Below are 22304 nucleotides of genomic sequence, written 5' to 3' on the forward strand. Positions count from 1 at the left end.
TTTTTACACAGTGCAGAGGATTAGCCCCTTAGGTTCCACAGTGCGTATAACGAGCATGCTTTATTGCATATACAGACTGATTTTACTGTTGTGGGTTTAGTAACACTTTAAAGTGGAACTTCACTTAAATTAGGAAGTTCTACTCATCCTTCTCCCAAAACCCCACAAACACCTATTCCCCTCCCCATTGTTGGAAACTGTCTTTTTTGTTTTGTTTTGCATTCTTCTTCCAGAAAGCAGGTACCTATTTCTGGCAGGTACCCTCTCCCAACTATTGCATTTCTCACCTACGCAAGAAGTTTAGCTCCCTCCCTACCCGCAACCTCCTGGGACACATCACACAATCCAGGAGGCTGTGGGACCAGTCTGCAAGTGCAACAGCTCTCGCTCATGCACAGAGGGGAGTAGGCTGTGAAACAGTGAAGTCACAGCTGGCTTCCCACAGCCAAAATGGCAGCCTCAAAGACAATTGGATATCTGGCTTGCCTGAAAACAATGCTGGACTCCTGGACTGGTGAGTACCTGTTTATTAAAAGTCAGTATACTAGGTGCTTATGGGCATAGGAGACCTTTTAGCGACTGGTCACTAGGTGCAAGCATTATAGGAGGATGCTATAAGCTCTGACTAGTGACCTATATGCAAATGCTCCTCCTTCTAACCTTTTTTGGTTAGGTGGGAAATTTAAACAGCAACTTTACCTCCTATGTTTGATTGGAGATTTTCATGTTCTGTTGTAAAGGGTGGGTGTAAACACTACATTTTTCAAGGTTTCCGGAACTGAACTGCAAATTATATGCTATCATCTGGTACAGAATGTAGATAAATTAATACAGTAAATTTAACAGTGCCTAATTTTTAATTGTTTTTATTCTGATCGAAAGTTTTTATTTTATAACTTTGTTTTGTCCTGTTTGTATGTTTCTAAGTATATGCTTATCCTCTTGCAGGTTAGACGAAGATGGCAAAGTATTAACTCCAGAAGAGTTACTATACCGAGTATGTATTTGTAATTAATATATTGGGGTTCACTAAGGCAGCTGAATAAGCAAGTCAATCAAATTACTCTTTCCTGGCGAAAGAATGAGGCTGTATAGCCCTGGGCTATCTTTCAGTGCTTACCTTCTAAAAAAAAATAGTGTTCTGTCCTTGCAAGTTAATTGACCCTTTTATTGCTGAAAAGTCACATACACGCACTTTGGGAATATCTTACCCAAACTGAGAAGGTTGTTCTGGACTCATGCACCAGCACATGTGCAGTATGGTGCACAGCTGGTTTACAAAATAGCAGTGTATGGCCAGGGTAAGAATGGTTTCAATATTTCTGTGTGCTTCTTGTGAAATGTTAGTCTGTGAAAAAATGTCATAAAACAACATAAAAAATAACTCTAAATTTAAGTACTATATATTGCAAAGCATAAATATTTAACAAGGCATTTTTTTAACTGAATTTACTACTTTTAAGATAAATTATTTTAAGGCAAAATTTAATGCTCTTAGTGAATTTGACTTCCGATTTGCTCACCTGAAATTTCAACCAATGTTTTCAGTTTTCCAAGTTATCTGTGAACTACACAACCTCTCCTCCTTGATAGGGGGAGGAGGATTTGTAGTTCAAAATCAGGAGAGTAGCCTAGGGAGAGAGGCCTAGAGAACCTCCCGGTCCTATTACCGATACAGAACACCTGCATGATGACCCAAGGAGGAGAGGAAGTGTCAGCCTCGAAGATCCAAGATGGCGCTCAGCCACCTTTACCACAACGTTCCCCACAGGGAGTAGAGAAAACCCAGGAGATAGCGAGTAAACCTGGCAAGGCTACCAAATTACAAGGTAAGGAGCCCGCCAGGGATATGCTGTTGTACACACAAAAGATCTCTGGGTCACAAGAACCAGCATCCCAGGAGGACTCTGCTCCCTCCCCAGCTACAGAGCTAGACACACGAGGTAAGCAACCATATTTTTTAACACTGAGCCCAATGCAGTTCCACAGGACACTTATGCAGTAGCCACTGAGCTAGATACAGATGACACTGAACAACCTTCCCTAGGTGAATTTTGTGGGCAGTTAATAAATGCACTGCTTCTGTTAACAATCTTACAGAGCATTTTGGCAGCTTGAGGGAAGTTTCCTTGCTGCACCAGGATCTTCAGAAGTTCAGGGAGCACACTTACAGTCGCAGGTCATCACATCAGTGACCTAGAGGATTAGCTCCCTCTTTTAGCTAGAGAGCCAGAACTGCTGCCCAGGTGGCAACCACCATTAATACCAGGACGGATGACATTGAAAACCAGCTCAGGTGCAATAATGTGTGCATAGTGGGTCTGCCTGAGCGAGTGAAGGGCAGGGACCCCACTGAGTTTGTAGAAAGGTGCCTACTTAAAATATTTGCCAAGGAAGCGTTTACCCCTCCCTTTGCTGTTGAATGCACCCATAGAACACCGCCTTGGCCTTTGCCTCTGGGCCACCCGTCAAGACCAATGCTAGCACGCTTGCTGAATTACAAAGATTGGGAAATTATACTGCGTCTTGCCAGCGATAAATCCAACTTTCAATACAAAAGCTAAAGTATCCTTTTACCCAGACTTTTCTACAGAAGTTCATTGTAAGTGAGTTAAATTTGCATAAAGTGAGAAAAGGGTTCAAAAACTACAGTTACTATATGCCATGCTATATTCTTCCAAGTGAGGAATCACTGCAAGTGGTCAAGCCCACTTTTTTGAATTTGCAACACAGGTCACCTTCTGACTTAACCAGAATTAGCCCAGCATTTGTCGCGAACATAGATGGAGACACGAGTGATAATGGAACGCTTTGCTCCAGCTACCTGTGGTGAAGCAACACCATTATTACAAACAAAGTTTTTCACTGCAAGACCTATAACACTCTCTGTACACTTGAGAGGTGCATCTAGTACATGTTGGCACTTATACCATCAAGTGCCTAACCTTTACACTTTTGCTTTGAGCTTCTGAAGTGAACACTTTGCCCATTTCCAACTACTAGTTATTTTGAATGTTTAGTCTCTGCAGAAAGGCCATGGCAATACCTTTCGAGCAACAAATAAGACTCTTTGTCAATGATGGTTTAATGCCATGCTTACAGGTTTTTGTTTGACGCGCAGTCGCGCTTATCTGTTCATATATTTCTCAGCGGTTTCTTCCAGAGTAACCCATGATCCCATAGCCTTTGACCTGTCCTAACAACTGTAGATGCATTCTATTCCATGTCATGGAATGTCCAAGGGTTACTTAATCAGTTGAAACGAACCAGGATCACATTTGCCTCCATAAATTTCACCTTACTATGTTTAGTTTACATCTTACCAGTGATACCCAGAGTTGTCTGCAATACTCTTGGGTGGGCGGAGCATACCTCTCTACATGCATATCCTTCCCTCATGGGGTGAGTGTACTGGTTCATCTGTCGCTGTACCTCCAGGAGCTGGACTCTTTGTTGGACACAGACGGACACTTTGTTTTTATATACTGTAGAATGTATGCCCGTACATTTGGTGTTTTATATCTCTCCACCCTTTTCAAGGGAGGTATTACAGAAACTGTTGTCATGCCTGGACAATAAACCTGAAGTCCCTTTACTGACCCTAGGAGATTATAATTGTTACCTTGACCCTCTTCTGGATAGACACCTACTCCTTTCCTTGCTCTCATGTGCCACAAGAATGGTCTTGGGGCGATTGCTGACAGAGATGAGATAGATACATTTGTAGAGACAGATTTCCCTACATCAAACAATTATCATGCTTTTCTAAAATACATACTGTATGTCTCTATCCAGGATAGACCTCTGCATAAATACTTTATCGATGACCACATCAGTCTCTAAGATTGAGTATCTCCCTCATGGAGTGTTGGACCATTCCCCCTTGGCAATATGGCTCACAGTCCAGCCTCCATCAAATCTTCTTAGAGCCCCTTGGAAGCTTAACGCCGTTTGCCTGCAGTTGTTTTCCTCCCACGAGCATATTGAGCAGCATATCTCTGCTTTTTTTCTCAATCAAAAGCATGGGGACACCATACAAAAGTGGGAAGCATTTAAAGCGTTTCTTTGAGGTATATTCATAGCGGAAATTATCAGCGTGAAAAAACATTCTCAGACTTGACAAACAAGGTTGAAAACCAGGTGTGAGTGGAACTGGCGGAACATAAGATTCTTTAGTAAATTTATGTTCTTTGAGGAGGGGAGAAAACCAGCCGCTTTCTGCCAAAAGTGTTTGATCCCAACAGTCATCTTTGGCCATTGGTGCCATAAGATCCAGGGCTGGCTAGATACTTAATACCACTGAGTTAGTGTTGAAAAAATTGTCTCCATAAAAATGGAGATCTTTACCGACTGAATAGGTCATACTTTCCCAAGGAACTAACTCAATAAGTCTAGAATATCTCCCTACTTTATCCATAGCCCATTGACAGCAATTGAATACTTCTGTCGTATATATAAGTAATCTATTTTACACACGTGTCATTAGTTATAATTGTCCATTCTTTAAACGAAAAAATAAAAAACGTGAAAGAAAAATGTTTTCTCAATAACCACTTGCCCTCCAGAGGATTTACCCCCTTCCTGACCAGCCCATTTTTTGTGATGCGGCACTGCGTTACTCTGACTATTGTGCGGTCATGCAACGCTGCACCCAAATTAAATTTACTTCCTCTTTTTTCCCACGAATACAGATTTCTTTTGGTGGTATTTGATCAGCTGTTTTTATTTTTTGCGCTACAAAAAAAAAGTGCCAATTTTGAGAAAAAACACAATATTTTTGACTTTTTGCTATTAAACATGTCCAGTAAAAAAAATGTTAAAAATCTAATTTCGTCATAAATTTAGGCCAAAATGCATTCTGCCACCTGTCTATGCTAAAACAAAATCACAATACATGTAAATTAATTGGTTTACGTGAAAGTTATAGCATTTACAAATGGCGGAATATATACTGAAATTTTTATTATTTATTTACTAGTAATGGCGGTGATCAGCAACTTATAGCGGGATTGCAGCGAACATTCTGACACTGGGAGGAACTGACTTGGTGTCACTGACATCCCCTGTGACACCAATACAGTGATCAGTGCTAATAAAAAGCTCTGACACTGTACTAATGGCACTGGGCATGAAGGAGTTAACATCTGGGGCAATCAAAGTGTTAACTATGTGCTGTTTCACATTATTTGCTGTGTGTGTAATTTACTGTGTAAGCACACTGTTTTGTATGGCAGAGCCATACAAAGCAGTGTGTAAGGGCTGATGGGGGGAATTGTATTGTTTACATACAGTTCTTTTGCTCGGCGAGTACCATGTTCTGGCAAATAATCACTGGCTAGGACCCGGTGATTGACAGCCAAGGCCGTGAATGGCGGCGCGGGTAGGGCGCGCAGGCGGCTCACAGTGTGCCCCTTATCCGGAACTGCAATATCACGTATATATACATGGTTTTGCGAACCCGTGCAGCCCTGTAGCAGTAGATGAGTAGAGGTGAACAATACTCTTGTGATTGCTAGGGCAGTGACCGGTCCCCTTCATGGAGAGATCTGGAGTCGATTAGATCCCATATCTCTCCTCTGCCCTTCAAAGCATCAGATCAAACCCAGATCAGTTTGATCTGATGCTTTCACAGGCCAGTAACGGTCTGTTTACATTAGACCAAAACTGGAAGTGACAAAACGCTCATGGCTTTCGGTTAGACCATAGAGATGATCAGGGATGTTCCCTACCTTAGTTATCTCTATGGTCAGCCAGTGGAACAGCTTCAGTACCCGGTGGGAAGGGGAGGGATTTTGGGGGGTCCTTCCACTGCTTGTAAAAGAGATCCAACGGTTAATTAGTCTGCCTAATAATTTTTAATTTATTCAGCATCATGGGCTGAAAAAAAAGATACTGAGGTCATGGCTAGGGCTCCAGTATAACCACTCAAACTTGAAGATGTGGCTTTTGTAAAACCTTTTGAGCTACCAGCTACATTTCCTGCTTTCTTTACCACATTGTTTGCCATTACATTACAGTGGCATTTTTAATTATACTTTTGATAAGAAACAACTCTTTTATTTCATGTTACATGGTTTCTTTTCTTTTTTTCTTTCTAGGGGGTACAATCTGTAAATGTGAGTCATGATACAGCTCATGCACAGATGGATGTTAAATTACGCTCTCTTATTTGTATTGGACTAAAGTAAGTTTACATTATGCAAATTAATCTACATACATGCATTAATTAATGTACTTTGTCTTGCATATAATATGGGCTTTCTAGGTAGGATTTCACAATTCTGACTTGTTCCGTTTACATAAATAAAGCCAAATATGTATAGGTAGTTGATGGTGAGACATTCTTCATCATTTTTTTCATTTTGCAGTTTCCATGAAGTGTTATTGAAATCAATATATAATGATATAAACAAATTAAAAATGCAGCGCAACAATATATATACAAAATATAGTGCTAAACAATAAATACGTACAAAAACAAACAACTATGCTTGTGAAAATCAATGTGTGCTATACCAGACATCTAATCAATACATACTGTACATATAGGACTCCATAAACTGCACATAACTAGTGCTCTACATGAATTGTGCACACAAATAACGAATAATTGTCCTTAGTAGTGAACTGTCCCTTTAAATCTTGAATATCAGCACGTGGACTTGTGTGGTATATATCCCATAAATCGTGATCCACATACACCAACTATAAGTGTCAATAGAATATAGTCTCAAAAATTGGTGAACCATCCCTTTAAATTCACTGTACTTTGAAATAGACCAGTGTACCACACTACTGTATACACGTGTACAGTGCTCCTGTGTCACCCCTTAGTGCTGATCCGCTTCCAACACTCAATTGCGCTCATCTCCAGGTTTGACCCTTAATGACAGGTAAGGCTATACTTTTCCCTTTAACCCGGGGGGTATACTGGTACATAGATCTTCACCACTGTTAGCCAGCACTTTTAAACATCTCCAGATTGCTCTACATCCATGTGAAAAAAATGCTCCATATAGTGTAATATTGCCACTCAAAATAGCCTTTATTTAAATCAATCTAATAAAACTCACATTAAAATGTGTCCTCCTGGGACACTGCAGGGTTAGAAACTCACTATACAGTGTTTGCTGTGAGAAGTGTGCAGAAATCCCTTATCCAAAATGGCGGTACGTGCACTTCCAGTTTACGGCCTGACGTCATATTATGTGACTTCATCAGGAGTAGCCGATTGGATGTAAAGCCTTCTATTTATATCTATTTACTAAATGTAATATAGTACATCTGTGTCAGTGCCATTTTGTTAGAGACCGTCACATGGTCTCGGGCGCCATTTTCTTGTGGACTTCTACATAGCACTAGTGCATTGGTCTCACTCTGCCAGGAGAGATTGTTATGACAACCGACATGACAAGTGCACGGACAGGGACGAGCACACAGAGGTCCACCATACATTAGATCACTCTGTGTGCTCTCCTTAACCACTAGCCTACAGGGCACTTATACCCCCTTTCTGTCCAGGCCAATTTCCAGCTTTCAGCGCTATTGCACTTTGAATGACAATTGCGCGGTCATGCAACACTGTACCCATATGAAATTTTTTTGTGACAGAGCTTTATTTTGGTGGTATTTAATCACCTCTGGGTTTATTTTTTCTTAAACCAAAAACCACTGAAAATTTTGAAAAAAAAAAATTGTTTTCTTGTTTTTGTTATAAAATTTTGTAAATAAGTGATTTTTCTCCTTCACTGATGTGCGTTAATGAGGCTGCAGTGATGGGCATGATAGGCTGCACTGATGGACACTGATAGGTGGCACTGATGGGCACTGATGAGGAGGCACTGATAGGTGGCACTGATGGGCATTGACAGGCATCACTGATGGTCACTGAAAGGCAGCACTCATATATGGCACTGATAGGTGGCACTGTTAGGCAGGCACTGTTAGGTGGCACTGTTAGGCCGCACTGATAGGCAGCATTGACTGGCACTGATAGGCGACACTGACTTACACTGATAGGCGGCACTGATGGGTGACACTGAAAGGCAGCTCAGATGGGCACTGATATGTGGCATTGATGTGGCACTGATGGGCAGTGAAATGTGGCACTAATGGGCACTGAAGGGCACTGGCAGGTGGCATGGATGAGCACTGAGAGCTAGCACTGATGGACACTGACAGGTAGCGCTGCTGGAGCTACACTGATCATCAGTGCTCTGATGATTTGTGTACATGTCCCCTCAGAGGAATGCCGATTACCGGCTCTCCTCTCCTGACGCTGACAGCTCGTGAGGAGAGAAATGCCGATAACCATCATTTCCCTGTTTACATGTGATCAGCTATGATTGGACACAGCTGATCACATGACCGAGCCGACATCTTTGGCTCTTTCCGTTGATCGGTGATGCGCTGTTTCCGAGGGAGCTCCCAGAGCTGCTTACGCACGGTTAGAATGGGAGAACGTCTTATGACGTCCTCCCAGAACGGGAGAACCTCCTTGCGTCCGTCATTTTACTATATGGCGGGCGGGAGGGGGTTAAGGGAAATATGGATATTATATATAAATACACCGTGGAAATATGGATAAATATATAAATAGAACGAGGACATGAATATCTAAATATGGCAAGGTAAAACAATTAGTGGCAGAGAGACTTAGTGGAGAGTGCCATCAGCAGGGTGGTGATATCAGAGTAAACTCATCATTTGAGCCTATAGATTAAAGGAATACGGTTCCTTTCTTCCCTGTTAAGTGCACTCTACCAGGTCTATTAGTGCTTAGTGTACTTTTCAGGATCAGGCATTAGTTTCTCTGATATGCAAGACAATCACGTGGTATCCTGTTCACATGTTTAAAGGGTTAGTCCACTTTTACAGAAAACTGTCTGTGTAGGTAAGGGGTGTTTGCAGATGGAATCAAACTGTTCAGCGCAGACTAAAGTTAAATAATGCCCTTGCTATAGGTGTAGGACATTTACATACCTCCCGAAACCCAACTGGAAAGCTCCTAAGAAGTTGCTAAGTGAGGTCTAGTCATTACTGCTCACCTCCACCATCACAGGAGTTTTTCTCTGATTCAAAGCCCCTCACATGCTCTTTCTCTCCCCTGATGCAGTATCTCTTAGCTGAGCATTGAGAGCTCACTTCTGTGATTGAGGAAGTGAGCAGTAATGACTAGGCCTCACTTAACAACATCCTAGCAAAGTCCTGGGAGTATTCCAGTCAGGCTTTAGGAGGTACTCAAATGGCCCATACCTATAGCAAGGGCATTATTCAACTTTAGTCAGAGCTGCACAGTTTGTTTTGATCTACAGACACCCCTTATCTGCATTGGCAGCTTTTTGATAAGAGTGAACTAACCCTTTAAGTGTTAATAGGTGAATGCTCAGACCTCTTTGAAGCCAGTTATGGGCACAAGCTGCTGTTTGAGTATGACACACCTTTCTTGAACTGTGTTTACATTTGTTTGCTGTGTTGCCCACCCTTCAGTTGGATTTCTTTTGGTTATCCCATGGTGTCCTATACTGTATGACCAAGAAAATAGGATTTTTGATTTACCAAAAAAGTCTATTTCTTGCAGTACAATACAGGGCACAGGCCTCTTACAAAACTTATGCTAGCAGGGAGTGGGAGGGGTTTTATAGAAAATGTCCCTACAGCTTTCTTTTTTGCCATTGTCCAACCACCTGAAGGTAGCTGCGTATATTACCTTTAATAGATCATAGATCCTTTGTCTTGTAGCTGCTTGGTCTGTTTCTCACACCTTTCAGTTGTACTGTTATACCTTCTTTTGTTGCTGGACTGATATTTGGTGCCTATTGTTTGAGACATATAGTTCTTGGGTATTTTTTTACATTTTTGAGGTGTTTCATGACCTGATCTGTAGCTGTTTTTGGTACACTCTCTTTAGTCATTGCTTTTTTCCTTTGATTGGCTCTTCTTTATTTAGCCTTCTATTCAGGCTTAATTTTTTTCCAGGCTATGCATGGTAAAATACTCCATGTTGCTTGAATTTCTCGGTGGCTTACCCACCCCTCAGTTGGACTGCTTTTGGATGTCCCTTTTGTCCCTGATTTCTTGTGACCACTAACAAAGAAGTCTCACCCGAGTCCACAGAGGAGAGGGAGTGGTAGTTACAAAGCTTCCTGTAACTTCCTCTTAGTCATGGGCCTTCAGCCTGTAGTTGAGCTGACAGCACAAACAGAAAAAACTTGATTTGATTTCCCACCCACAGCATAAAATTGTACAGGACCAAATGCCACATGCGCTGTGTCCTTCTGGAAGACTTGTTCTTTAATGACCCATTAAAAAAACAGGATATCTTAATCGTACAGTACAGGGCACAGGCAAAGTTTTCATAGACTCTGGGTTCTAGACTCATACCTCCAGGTGATTGGACACTGGCAAGCTTTTGAGGTGATGCCCACAGGCCTTCCTATAACCCTATCCACTGTGTGAGTTTTTTGCTTTTGTCCTAAGGTGATGCATGTTTTTTTCTTCACAGAGAAACCAATCTTAGCTTAACCACTTTTTTTTTATTCTTCAATCAGCTCCTAATTGTCTTTTAATGCTACAGCTAAAAACAGTGCATCTGGATCAACACAACCATGGTAAACCTTTGGAGCTGTAGTTGGACATTACTTTGAAGGGTGGCCTGTAATGTTTTGTGTGCTGGATCCTGCATAGACCTTCACCTTGGCATTTTGTGCAATGTGTGTCAATGGCTGTGGTTCATCCCCATGGAACCCAGTCCCTGAAGAAGTCTTCAGGGATATGCCCATCTTGTTGGCCAAACCTGGATATACAGTCCAGTGTTGTAGATTGGTAAGACAGGGTGACCCTGTGTGCTTCTGACCATTACTGTTCAAGAACAGGGCGATATTTGAATAACTTTAATTTTTCAAATTAGGCGCTAAATCAACCACTCAGAGCTTCATCTCAGATGTGACCTCATACCACAGGTTGGACATTTTACTGCCAACTCCACTTAATAGGGTACTCAAGCGTCTTCCTCCCACTCTTTTGCCATGAAGATTCGTTACAGGACAGTCTACACCCAGGTTGCTGCGTTCTCCACCTGAACATGCCTGCCCTATATTCCACACCCTACTCCATGAGTACCCCACAGGGGAAAAATCTCACACATACTGTACCTATGGGGGAGGCCCTGGAAAAGGGGAACCATTGCAAATCTGCAGGTGAACATTCTCTGAGCCAAAGGCCTGCACCACACTCCTTGTACCTGAGCAGAAGTCCACCCTAACATTGATTTCTGTATTCAATTCCACCTCTTTTCCAGTCATGCATCAACAGTCTAGCTAAATAAAGCAGGATTTTCAGCATCATATGACATAGTGACTTTAATACAGCCATCTTTGTCCAAAGTTCAAAAACTCCATAGCTCTTCTCCTATTTCCAATTCTCTACCTGAGTCAGATCCTGGTATGCCTGCCCTAGACAAGGCAGACAGTAGGGAATGAAGAGGACTTAGAGGAAGTATGGCAGGAAGCTGCGGAAGATTTTTTTTTTTACCTCAGAATGCTATTATTTTGAAAAGGGAGCTTTACATAACATGCTTGCGAACGCTGAAAAGCTAACTGCTGTCATCCACAAGTCCCATGGCATTCTGCAGCTTGATTTTCCTATCTCCCCATGCCCTTTTTGGTACAAAGACCTACAACATCTTTCAAAATTTTTCCTGTTCATGAACAGATAGAATGTGCAGTCTATGACGATTGGATCACTCCAGACAGGATTTTCTACTCCCGCCAAAAGTTTTGCTGAACGCTATCCAATTTGAAAACGGTTCACAAAGAAGTGGTCTATTCCTGTGGTTGATCCTGCCAATCTCAATCCTCAACAAACATCTCACTGTGCCTATTGAAGATGTTCCTTCTTTCAAAGATTTTGCAGATAGAATGTTTGGAACACTCTTGAACAACCAATATGACCCTGCTTTTCAGGAATGTGCCTTAACTACCTTCTGCTCTGCGTTTTTGTGTGGGTGTCCTAGAATATGTCATGAGACAAATATTCAGAATGGCCCTAATCTCCATTCATATGTGCAGAATCTTGTGGCTAAAAACCTAGAGAGATAAAGCTGCCTGTAAAAAGTGTCTCGCATATGCCTTTTCAAGAAGCACACCTCTTTGGAGAAGCATTTGACCAATTCATCAAATATGACACAGAGCGGAAATTTTACTCCTACAGAAGAAGATCCCAAAACCCCCTCCTCAGGAGCCTTCACCTCAAAATATAGAACACCTAAATGTTCTACCAACATTTCAGCTTCAAAACCTAAGTTCAGCCCTTCCTTTGGTTCAAGACTTGTGCCACAAAGCCCAGCAAGTCTTTCCAAAATCCTTCTTTCCGGTGAAGGGGTACCCTCAAGATAAACGAAACCAGCATCAAATCTTTATGCTTACTGGGGGTACTATACCTGTCATTCTCTGAGGTGCAGCCCTTGTAAGATTGGGAAATCTTGGTATTGATAAAGGAAAGCACACTTTGGTTTGTGAGTATGCACTTTTATGCTTTTTATTAAATTGTTTTTTACCACGGTAATGTATGATGAGAGTGCGCTCTTTTTTTTGCTTTCCTTTATCAGTACCAAGATTTCCCGATCTTACAAAGGTTGCACCTCAGAGAATTACAGATACAGTACCCCCAGCCAGCATGAAGATTTGAGCGCTGGTTTTATTGATCTTGACAGTTTTTGCATTTGGGGTTATCGGCTGCTCGTCCTAGTGCACTCAACACACATCTCCACCAAGAGACTATTTGAACATTCATTCCACTCGTTTTGCATACATCATGGTGGTGTCCATTGAAGAGAGACTGATTAGAAGAAACTCCCTTGCCAAAGGTTTTTCCAATAGTGTTACCGACTATGAGAAACACAATCATGTTGGGTCACAAGAGTCCAGATTTTCTGGAGGAAGAGCAGATGATTTCCAATTTTTATCACCTCAAACACCTCCCTGAAACAGAGATGGTACAATGGTTGGACATTTTATCATTGCAAAAGTATATGGAGGTTAAGAGGGCTCCTAGGGGTTTGAGGATCACCAATAGCTGTGACTTCTTAGAGGATGACCTTAAGGAGGAATGGTATAACTGGTTCAGGGAATGCAGTAAAGGATGGATGTTAATAGTTATTAAACAACGTGAGAGGAATCTGGAGAGGGTCTGCATTCAGCTCTCACAAATACAGAAAGATTTAGAAGCCTACACTCATGTAGCTTCTTTCACTGAATGGGATAATAACAATAATGATCAAACAGTATACTTTGAGGCCAATCTCATTAGCAAAAAGGCTCACAAATTTGAAAGGGATGGGGGGATTTTTTAGCTGGCAGAGAACATAATTGGAAACGCAAGAGACTTCCACTTGCATCCAAGGGTGGGAAACCAGCACCACCAAATCAAGACCAATCCCCTAGGTCCACCACCAATAGAGGCAACAAGGGTGTGGTTGCCGCCACAAGACAGAGGTTGACTACACTAGGCCCTGCCAAAGCCTCCCATCTCTCTTCCCAACCTGGTCACACAGGGCCAAATAAGCACTGGGGAAACCATACACAATCACATAATAGGAAAGGCAATTATAGGAGGCAATACAACAACAGCCAATTCAATAAAGTCTTTCAGTGTCCACAAGAGAACTATTACCCTGATACGCAATCTAGTGTTTAGGAGGGGGACAAACAGGCAGCCACTTTGTTCACCCAGGTACATCATTCTAGAACATCTGTCTTACCAGAAGGCTTTCTGAGTGAGCCCACTCGAGCAGTACAGGGTCCACCTGGGAAGAACAACACATTAGCCATTGGTCCCTACGTACAGGAAGAGCATAGACCATCACCCTCCACCTCTCTGACGCTTCCGGACACCTCTAAGCCTTTTTTAGAGAGAGGACCCCCCTCAGGAGGCCATCACAGACGAAAAAGGTCCAGAGAACCCTCAGAGGAGGGGGAGATGGAGTCAAGTCCAAAAAGAGGAAAGAAGTAGTACAACACCTCAGTACCATAAAAATCTTTAATCTGTCCAAGGCTGTCTTCAATGATTCTGAATACAGTTTATTGCAAAAAGTCCTGAATTTTGCACCCCCTAATACGTGTGAACAAGGTGTCAATCAGTTAAACTGTTTGTTCACCAATGCCAGAAGTCTGCCAAGCAAAATAGGAGAGTTGGAAGCTTTGGTGCATGAAGAGAACTATGATTTAATTGGTATTGCTGAATCTTGGCTTCATTCTTCGCATGACTGGGCCATTATTATTCCTGGCTACGTTCTCTTTCGGAGAGACAGAGTAAATCGGAAAGGTAGTGGTGTCTGTCTCTATGTAAGAAGTGATCTCAGAGCGAGTGTGAAAGAGGACCTAGTTGATGAAGAGTGTGATGAGGCTGAAGTATTATGGGTGGAACTGCACATGTGGGTGTGCGTACTACAAAGGTAATCATTGGAGTTTGTTATAGGCCTCCCAATGTTAATGAGCAGGTGGAAACTCAGTTCCTTGCACAGATCGAAAGGGCTGCAAGGGCTGGGACAGTGATAATATTGGGGGATTTTAACTACCCAGAAATTGACTGGAGTAATGGTACTGCAGGAAAAGTTAAACGGCAAACATTTTTAAACCTACTACAGGACAATATTATGGTACAGTTCATAGAGGCCCCTACTAGGAACAATGCTCTGCTGGACCTGGTAATCTCAAACCATGCAGAGCTTATTACTAATGTCCATATAAAAGAACATTTGGATAGCAGTGACCATAACATGATTTCATTTATTGTTAGCTGTAAACAGCAAGCACATACGGGAAAAATAAAAACGCACAATTTCAAGAGAGCTAATTTTCCAAGGCTGAGAGCTGCTCTCCAAGCCTTAGACTGGGAGGGAATATTGGCATTGATGAACACAACACAGAAATGGGAGTTCTGCAAAAAGACTGTATGTGAACACACTGCAAAATATATTCCCATGGGCAACAAGTTTAAAAGGCTAAAAATCAAACCTATGTGGCTTACGGACAAAGTTAAACAGGCTATAGATAAGAAAATAACTTTTATTAAATATAAAAATGAAGGAACGCTATCATCATTTAAATATTACAAAGAATGTAACAGAATATGCCAAAAGGAAATAAAGGCTGCATAAAAAAAAAGGAATGACAGATTGCAAAAGATAGCAGGACCAACCCCAAAAAATTATTCAAATATATTAATAGTAAAAAGGTTCGGTCCAAGCATGTAGGCCCTTTACAAAATAATCTAGAGTGGGTGACTGGGGACAAAGAGAAGGCAAATTTATTTAATACCTTCTTCAGATCTGTGTATACAAAGGAGCATGGGGGAGCTCTTGTCCATAATGGGCATGGTATTGACACAGCCCCAGATGATCCACATTGGCTCACAATTGATATGATCCAAAAATATTTAGACAGACTAAAGGTGAATAAAGTACCTGGACCGGATGGCATACACCCACGGGTCCTTAAAGAATTGAGCTCTGTCATTTAAAAGCCATTGTTTCTCATTTTTAGGGATTCTTTAATGACTGGCATAATACCACTGGATTGGCGTAAGGCCAATGTGTTGTCAATATTTAAAAAGGGGTCAAAATCTTTACCAAGTAATTATAGACCTGTTAGTTTAACTTCTATAGTTGAGAAGATATTGGAGAGTTTAATAAAAGACCACATAGATGGGTTCTTGCTGGAAAAAAATATTTTAAGCAACAGACCGCATAGATTCATGAAAGACAGAAGTTGTCAAACAAATCTGATTTCTTTTCATGAGGAGGTGAGCAAGACCTTGGACAGAGGGGTGGCGGTGGATGTGGTATACTTGGATTTTGCAAAAGCGTTTGACACAGTGCCCCACACACTGCTGATGTTTAAGGTAAAGTCTACAGGCTTGGAAAAATCTGTATGTAAATGAGTAGAAAACTGGCTAAAAGCTCGTATTCAAAGAGTAGTGGTTAATGATTCATACTCTGAATGGTCTTGGGTCATCAGTGGTGTACCCCAGGGTTCAGTGTTGGGACCCTTACTTTTTAATATATTTATAAACGATATAGGGTCTGATATTAAAAATCCCATTTCAGTCTTTGCAGATGACACCAAGCTGTGCAGTGGAGTAACGTCCTTACAGGGTGTCTTCAACTTACAAGCCAACCTCAATGCACTGTTTAATTGGGCAACTATGTGGCAAATGAGGTTTAATGTTGATAAATGTAAGGTTATGCACTTGGGGGATAAGAATATGCATGCATCATACATACTGGGGGGGGATACAACTGGGGGAATCAATGGTGGAGAAGGATCTGGGAGTTCTGGTAGAGCAAAAGCTTAATAATGGCATGCAATGCCAAGCTGCAGTTTCTAAAGCGAGCAAAATCAAGAGGTATAGACTCCAGAGAGAGAGATATCGTATTACTCTTGTACAAATCATTAGTAAGACCTCATCTGGAATCTGCAGTTCAGTTTTGGGCACCAATTCACAAAAAGAACATTGGGGAACTGGAGAAAGTACAGAGAAGGGCAACTAAACTGATAAGAGGCATGGAGGAGATCAGATATGAGAAAAGATTAGAGGAACTGAATTTATTCTCTCTTGAGAAGAGGATATTAAAGGGGGATATGATCAACATGTATAAATACATCAGTGGTTCATATAGTGAACTCCGTGTAGAGCTATTCACCCCGAGGCCATCACAGAGGACAAGGGGGCACTCTTTACGTGAGGAAAAGAAATTGAATCTCCAAACACAGAAAGGTTTCTTCACAGTGAGAGCAGTGAAAATGTGGAATAGACTCCCTCAAGAGTTGGTTCTGGCAACCTCAGTGGATTACTATGTAACTGATCCTCCTAATCTATTTGAACTTTTGTCGATCTGAACAAATTCACACGTATCTAAAGAGGTATTTTTCAATGAAAGATCACAAGACATGAACAGGAGAAGGTCTCGGTGAAATCTAACATTCAGGGTATACTAGTGATTCTGATGAGGAAATTTTGGCCATCTTAGAAGAATTTTGGGCCGAGGGTGCAGGGAACCTGAAGTCATGGTAGATCTTAATCCGCATGGTCCTTGGACTACAGACACCCATGGATATGCACACAGGGGCTGTCTGCAACACACTCCCTTTAAGCCCAGATCAACATTATACCCATATAGGGCCAAGGGGAATTTCATTTCCTATTTCTATGAGGTGGTTTATGCAGAATTTAAAATCATCTACCAAAAATCTAGATTAGAGCGTAATGCCAACATGACTCCTATGGATAGGGAATCCCTGGAGACAATGAAAAATAATCTAGACATCGTCATTAGACAGGCAGATAAAGGAAGAGGCCTAGTTATTCTTGACAAAGAGGCCTATTTGGCAAAGGCTGCTCGACTCTTAGGGAACAAAGACACCTATGAATGTCTCCCTGGGGACCCTGTTTCATCATACAGATTGTCCCTCAAAAGTTTGCTTGATTCTGCTGTCCATGATAAGATTCTCACCAAGCAGGAGTGGTATTTCCTGTATAGACCATTCCCAATGACACCACACTCTTACCACATCCCAAAGATCCATAAGGATGCGCTAAATCCTCCTGGCAGACCCATCATCTCTGGGATAGAAAGCCTCACCAGTAATCTGGGAAACTACATTGATTACTGCTTACAAGAATTAGTAGTCCAGTTACCCTCATATGTGAGAGACTCTGGCCATATGTTAGAGATTTTGTCCAAATATCAGTGGGAGGAGAACTACAAGTTATGCTGGTATACAATGATGACGGGATGTGTCATCATTGTATACCAGCATACATCATGAATTTGGCCTACAAGGCAGTACAACACTTCCTATCCAGGGATAATTCCCTACACACCTCCCAAATACCATTCCTTTTGAAGTGCATAGAGTTCACCCTCACCCACAACTACTTCACCTTTACAGGAAAATTTTACAGGCAGATCAAAGGCACAGCTATGGGAGCTAGATTTTCCCCAAGCTATGCTAATCTCTTCAAGGGTTTTTGGGAACAACACCATATCTGGAACCACAACCCTTTTGGAGCTAACCTGGTCCTTTATGCCCGATTTATTGATGACATTCTCATTATATGGGATGGCAATTTGACCACGCTGAATGAATTAATTTCCCATTGCCAATCGAACCCGTTTGGGATTGAGTATCCACACGTTGTAGACAACTCCAGCATAGTGTTCTTAGATTTGGAACTCAGGGTCGGACCGAACTCACGGGTTGTATCCAAAACCCACTTCAAACTCACAGCAGGGAACTCGTATCTGCAGGCCAAGAGTCACCATCACCAAAGATGGATTAACAGTGTTCCTCTAGTACAATTCTGCAGACTTAGGAGAACTTGCACTCTAGTGGAAAACTATGATAACCAAAGTCTAGTCTTGAAAAAGAAGTTCCTAGAGAAAGGGTATGCAGCTACCAATATCGAAGAAGCATATATCAAATACAGGTCAGAATATATCAACAGGGTAATTACTGAAGCAGATTCTCTGATTGCACCTAAGTCCAGCACCCCCATAAGCTGCAATAATCCACACCATGCAGTATTCTGTGCCAGGTACAACCAGAAGGCCTTCAACATCAAGAAGACACTCCATAAATATTGGGGCATCCTAGCCCAAGACCCCCACTTCTCTACACACATTCCCCCGCGGCCTGAAGTTATCTTTCGTCGCCCTCGAGACCTAAGAAGCTTAATAGTTCCCAGTAGAGTTAAACTTTCCACCATACGTTCCATAACCAAGTGGAGCACTCTGACTAGAAAGGCAGCTACAAGTGTGGGGTATCCAACTGTGGGGCCTGGGTATACATGTGGCACAGAAAGGGGGAATTCCTGGGAACAAATGGTAGGACCCACCCCATTAGACACAACTGTGGCACACAATTTGAATTTACTGTTTAGTTTGCCCTTGTGGGCTTCTATACGTGGGTCGCACCACACGTTCACTCTGGACCAGATTTGGTGAACATAAGCAGAACATTTTACATGGTTTTGATAAACACAGTGTACTGCCATTTCAGTGAGGTACATGAAGGGTGCCACGTTGGACTCAAAGTATTTGGCATAGAAACTATACAAGGGGGCATTGACACAGGCAGGAAGTTTCCCAAGCTCTGCCAAAGGGAATCCTGTTGGATCCACCAATTGATCTCTCTGGTCCCTAAGGGTATTAACGATGCATTCGCTATCCAGTCCCTCATTTAGTCTAATACAATATCACATTATGCATCCTTTTGCAATTCTGGAAGTATCCATTTACATATGCTTGCCTCATGATACTTCCTTGATCTTGCCCTCAATGAATTCCTTACTCTGGATGATAGTGCCATGGGTACATTAATAACCACAATTGACTGCACTTTGCACTACTGCCCACTTGCTTCCCCAGGTTCATTCAATTAATGCATTCCATCCTTATGGTATTGATGACCTAAACATGTTTCTTCCATACCATTGCACTGGTCCAGCTTTATAAGACTCTCATTTACATATTAAAATATTGTTTTTATGTATTTAATACTATTATTCATTTATTGCTACATATATATACAGTGGGGATTGAAAGTTTGGGCACCCCAGCTAAACATTTGTATTAATGTGCATAAAGAAGCCAAGGAAAGATGGAAAAATCTCCAAAAGGCATCAAATTACAGATTAGACATTCTTATAATATGTCAACAAAAGTTAGATTTTATTTCCATCATTTACACTTTCAAAATAACAGAAAACAAAAAAATGGCGTCTGCAAAAGTTTGGGCACCCTGCAGAATTTATAGCATGCACTGCCCCCTTTGCAAAGCTGAGACCTGCCAGTGTCATGGATTGTTCTCAATCATCGTCTGGGAAGACCAGGTTATGTCAATCTCAAAGGTTTTAAATGCCCAGACTCATCTGACCTTGCCCCAACAATCAGCACCATGGTTTCTTCTAGGCAGTTGTCTAGAAAACTGAAACTGAAAATAGTTGACGCTCACAAAGCTGGAGAAGGCTATAAGAAGATAGCAAAGCGTTTTCAGATGTCAATATCCTCTGTTCGGAATGTAATTAAGAAATGGCAGTCATCAGGAACACTGGAAGTTAAAGCAAGATCTGGAAGACCAAGAAAAATATCAGACAGAACAGCTCGCAGGATTGTGAGAAAAACAATTCAAAACCCACGTTTGACTGCACGATCCCTCCAGAAAGATCTGGCAGATACTGGAGTTGTGGTACACTATTCCACTATAAAGAGATACTTGTACAAATATGGTCTTCATGGAAGAGTCATCAGAAGAAAACCTCTTCTACGTCCTCACCACAAAAATCATCGTTTGAACTTTGCAAATGAACATATAGACAAGCCTGATGCATTTTGGAAACAAGTTCTGTGGACCGATGAGGTTAAAATTGAACTTTTTGGCCGGAATGAGCAAAGGTACGTTTGGAGAAGAAGGGGCACAGAATTTAATGAAAAGAACCTCTGTCCAACTGTTAAGCATGGGGTTGGATCAATCATGCTTTGGGGTTGTGTTGCAGCCAGTGGCACAGGGAACATCTCACGAGTAGAAGGAAAAATGGATTCAATAAAATTTCAGCAAATTTTGGATGGTAACTTGATGCCATCTGTGAAAAAGCTGAAGTTAAAGAGATGATGGCTTCTACATATGGATAATGATCCTAAACACACCTCGAAATCCACGGGGGATTACATCAAGAGGCGTAAACTGAAGGTTTTGCCATGGCCTTCACAATCTCCTGACCTCAACATAATTGAAAATCTATGGATAGACCTTAAAAGAGCAGTGCGTGATAGACAGCCCAGAAATCTCAAAGAACTGGAAGACTTTTGTAAGGAAGAATGGGCAAAGATACCTCAAACAAGAATTGAAAGACTCTTGGCTGGCTACAAAAAGCGTTTACAAGCTGTGATACTTGCCAAAGGGGGCAGTACAAGATATTAACTCTGCAGGGTGCTCAAACTTTTGCAGACGCCATTTTTTTGTTTTCTGTTATTTTGAAAGTGTAAATGATGGAAATAAAATCTAACTTTTGTTGACATATTATAAGAATGTCTAATCTGTAATTTGATGCCTTTTGGAGATTTTTCCATCTTTCCTTGGCTTCTTTATGCACATTAATACAAATTTTTAGCTGGGGTGCCCAAACTTTCGATCCCCACTGTGTATATGTATATATATATATATATATATATATATATATATATATATATATTCTTAATATTTACCCTGTTTATTTAATCACTAATATATGCCTGCTATTTCAGCAGATTATGACTTCTTAAGTCCACTATTAATGGCATTAAGCATGTATTACTATCATCTCTTTCCTCATGTGCACATCATATTATCTTTCCATAGAGAAACTTTTCCACACCCCGTCCATTCATTTTCCACCTTTCCTAATAGAGGCTATTACATTCTTTCCACGCAGACCGCTGCATCTGCCAGTACCATAGTCCTCTACACTGCTCACTTCCACCCTTAGTGTGACACAGTTTCTGTTTAGCCGTCTAAGGGCAGAGAAACTTCTGGCGCATGCGCGGATGGTCCGTGGCGTAGCGCGCATGCGCAGTACCGTCAGCAATCTACTCACGGATGACAGTTTTACAGCCCTCAGCGAGTGCACATTATGGAAGACGCCATTACTCCTACAACTTTCCACACACTCTCCCCTTGTTCATCTGTGCACTATGCCATTGCCAGATTCATGTGAGTGCATTTAGTACAGGGACCTTTCTTCTACTATGTATATTCATTCTCATATTCATTGCAGTATGTTTTGCTGGTTTTCCGTATCATAGGCTAGCAACCGCATTTAGATGCATCTACATTGTTCATCATACAGGGCCATGGATGCCAAGCCTTTCTAATCATCACCTCACATGTCTATAGGTGTTTTCTTTTCTCCTTTTGATTCATTTTGTGGACAGACCTTGGTGTGACATGAAGGGGGTGTGTTTTTGTTCTCTCATTTTATTATTAATTGCCTTATAAATGCAAAAGTAGCAGATCAAATATTTTAGCTCTGAAGAAGGGAGTACATATCCCAAAACGCGCCAGTAACTACATCTAGGATCCCCTGTTATCTGGGACCGGTACCACTGGCTCTTTGTCTCTGTTTTATATCTCCTTTGGTTTGTGAGAGTGCACTTTTAAACCTTTTTTTAAATTTGTTTTTTACCACGGTAATGCACGAGAGTGCGCCCCTTTTTTTGCTTTCCTTTAAGGGGTACCCTCAGTCCTAAGAGTGGGGTAACATCTGTG

At 41.5% G+C, this 22304-nt stretch overlaps 1 protein-coding gene across 5 annotated transcripts in view; it reads left to right on the forward strand.

Moving 5' to 3' along the window:
- The window catches only part of SGSM3 (small G protein signaling modulator 3), a 247573-nt gene that overhangs the window by 184748 nt on the left and 40521 nt on the right, over window positions 1-22304 (forward strand). For all 5 annotated transcript variants that reach the window (XM_089674219.1, XM_089674222.1, XM_089674223.1 and 2 more), the window contains exons 18-19: window positions 949-997; window positions 6099-6184. In XM_089674219.1, coding sequence (XP_089530345.1) covers window positions 949-997; window positions 6099-6184 — 135 coding nt within the window. The remainder of the gene's footprint in view (window positions 1-948; window positions 998-6098; window positions 6185-22304) is intronic.

Source organism: Staurois parvus, unplaced genomic scaffold (genome assembly GCF_062004578.1).
Source record: "Staurois parvus isolate SC_StPar_1 unplaced genomic scaffold, SC_StPar_1.0 ptg000149l, whole genome shotgun sequence".
In the NCBI taxonomy this organism is placed as follows: Eukaryota; Metazoa; Chordata; class Amphibia; order Anura; family Ranidae; genus Staurois; species Staurois parvus.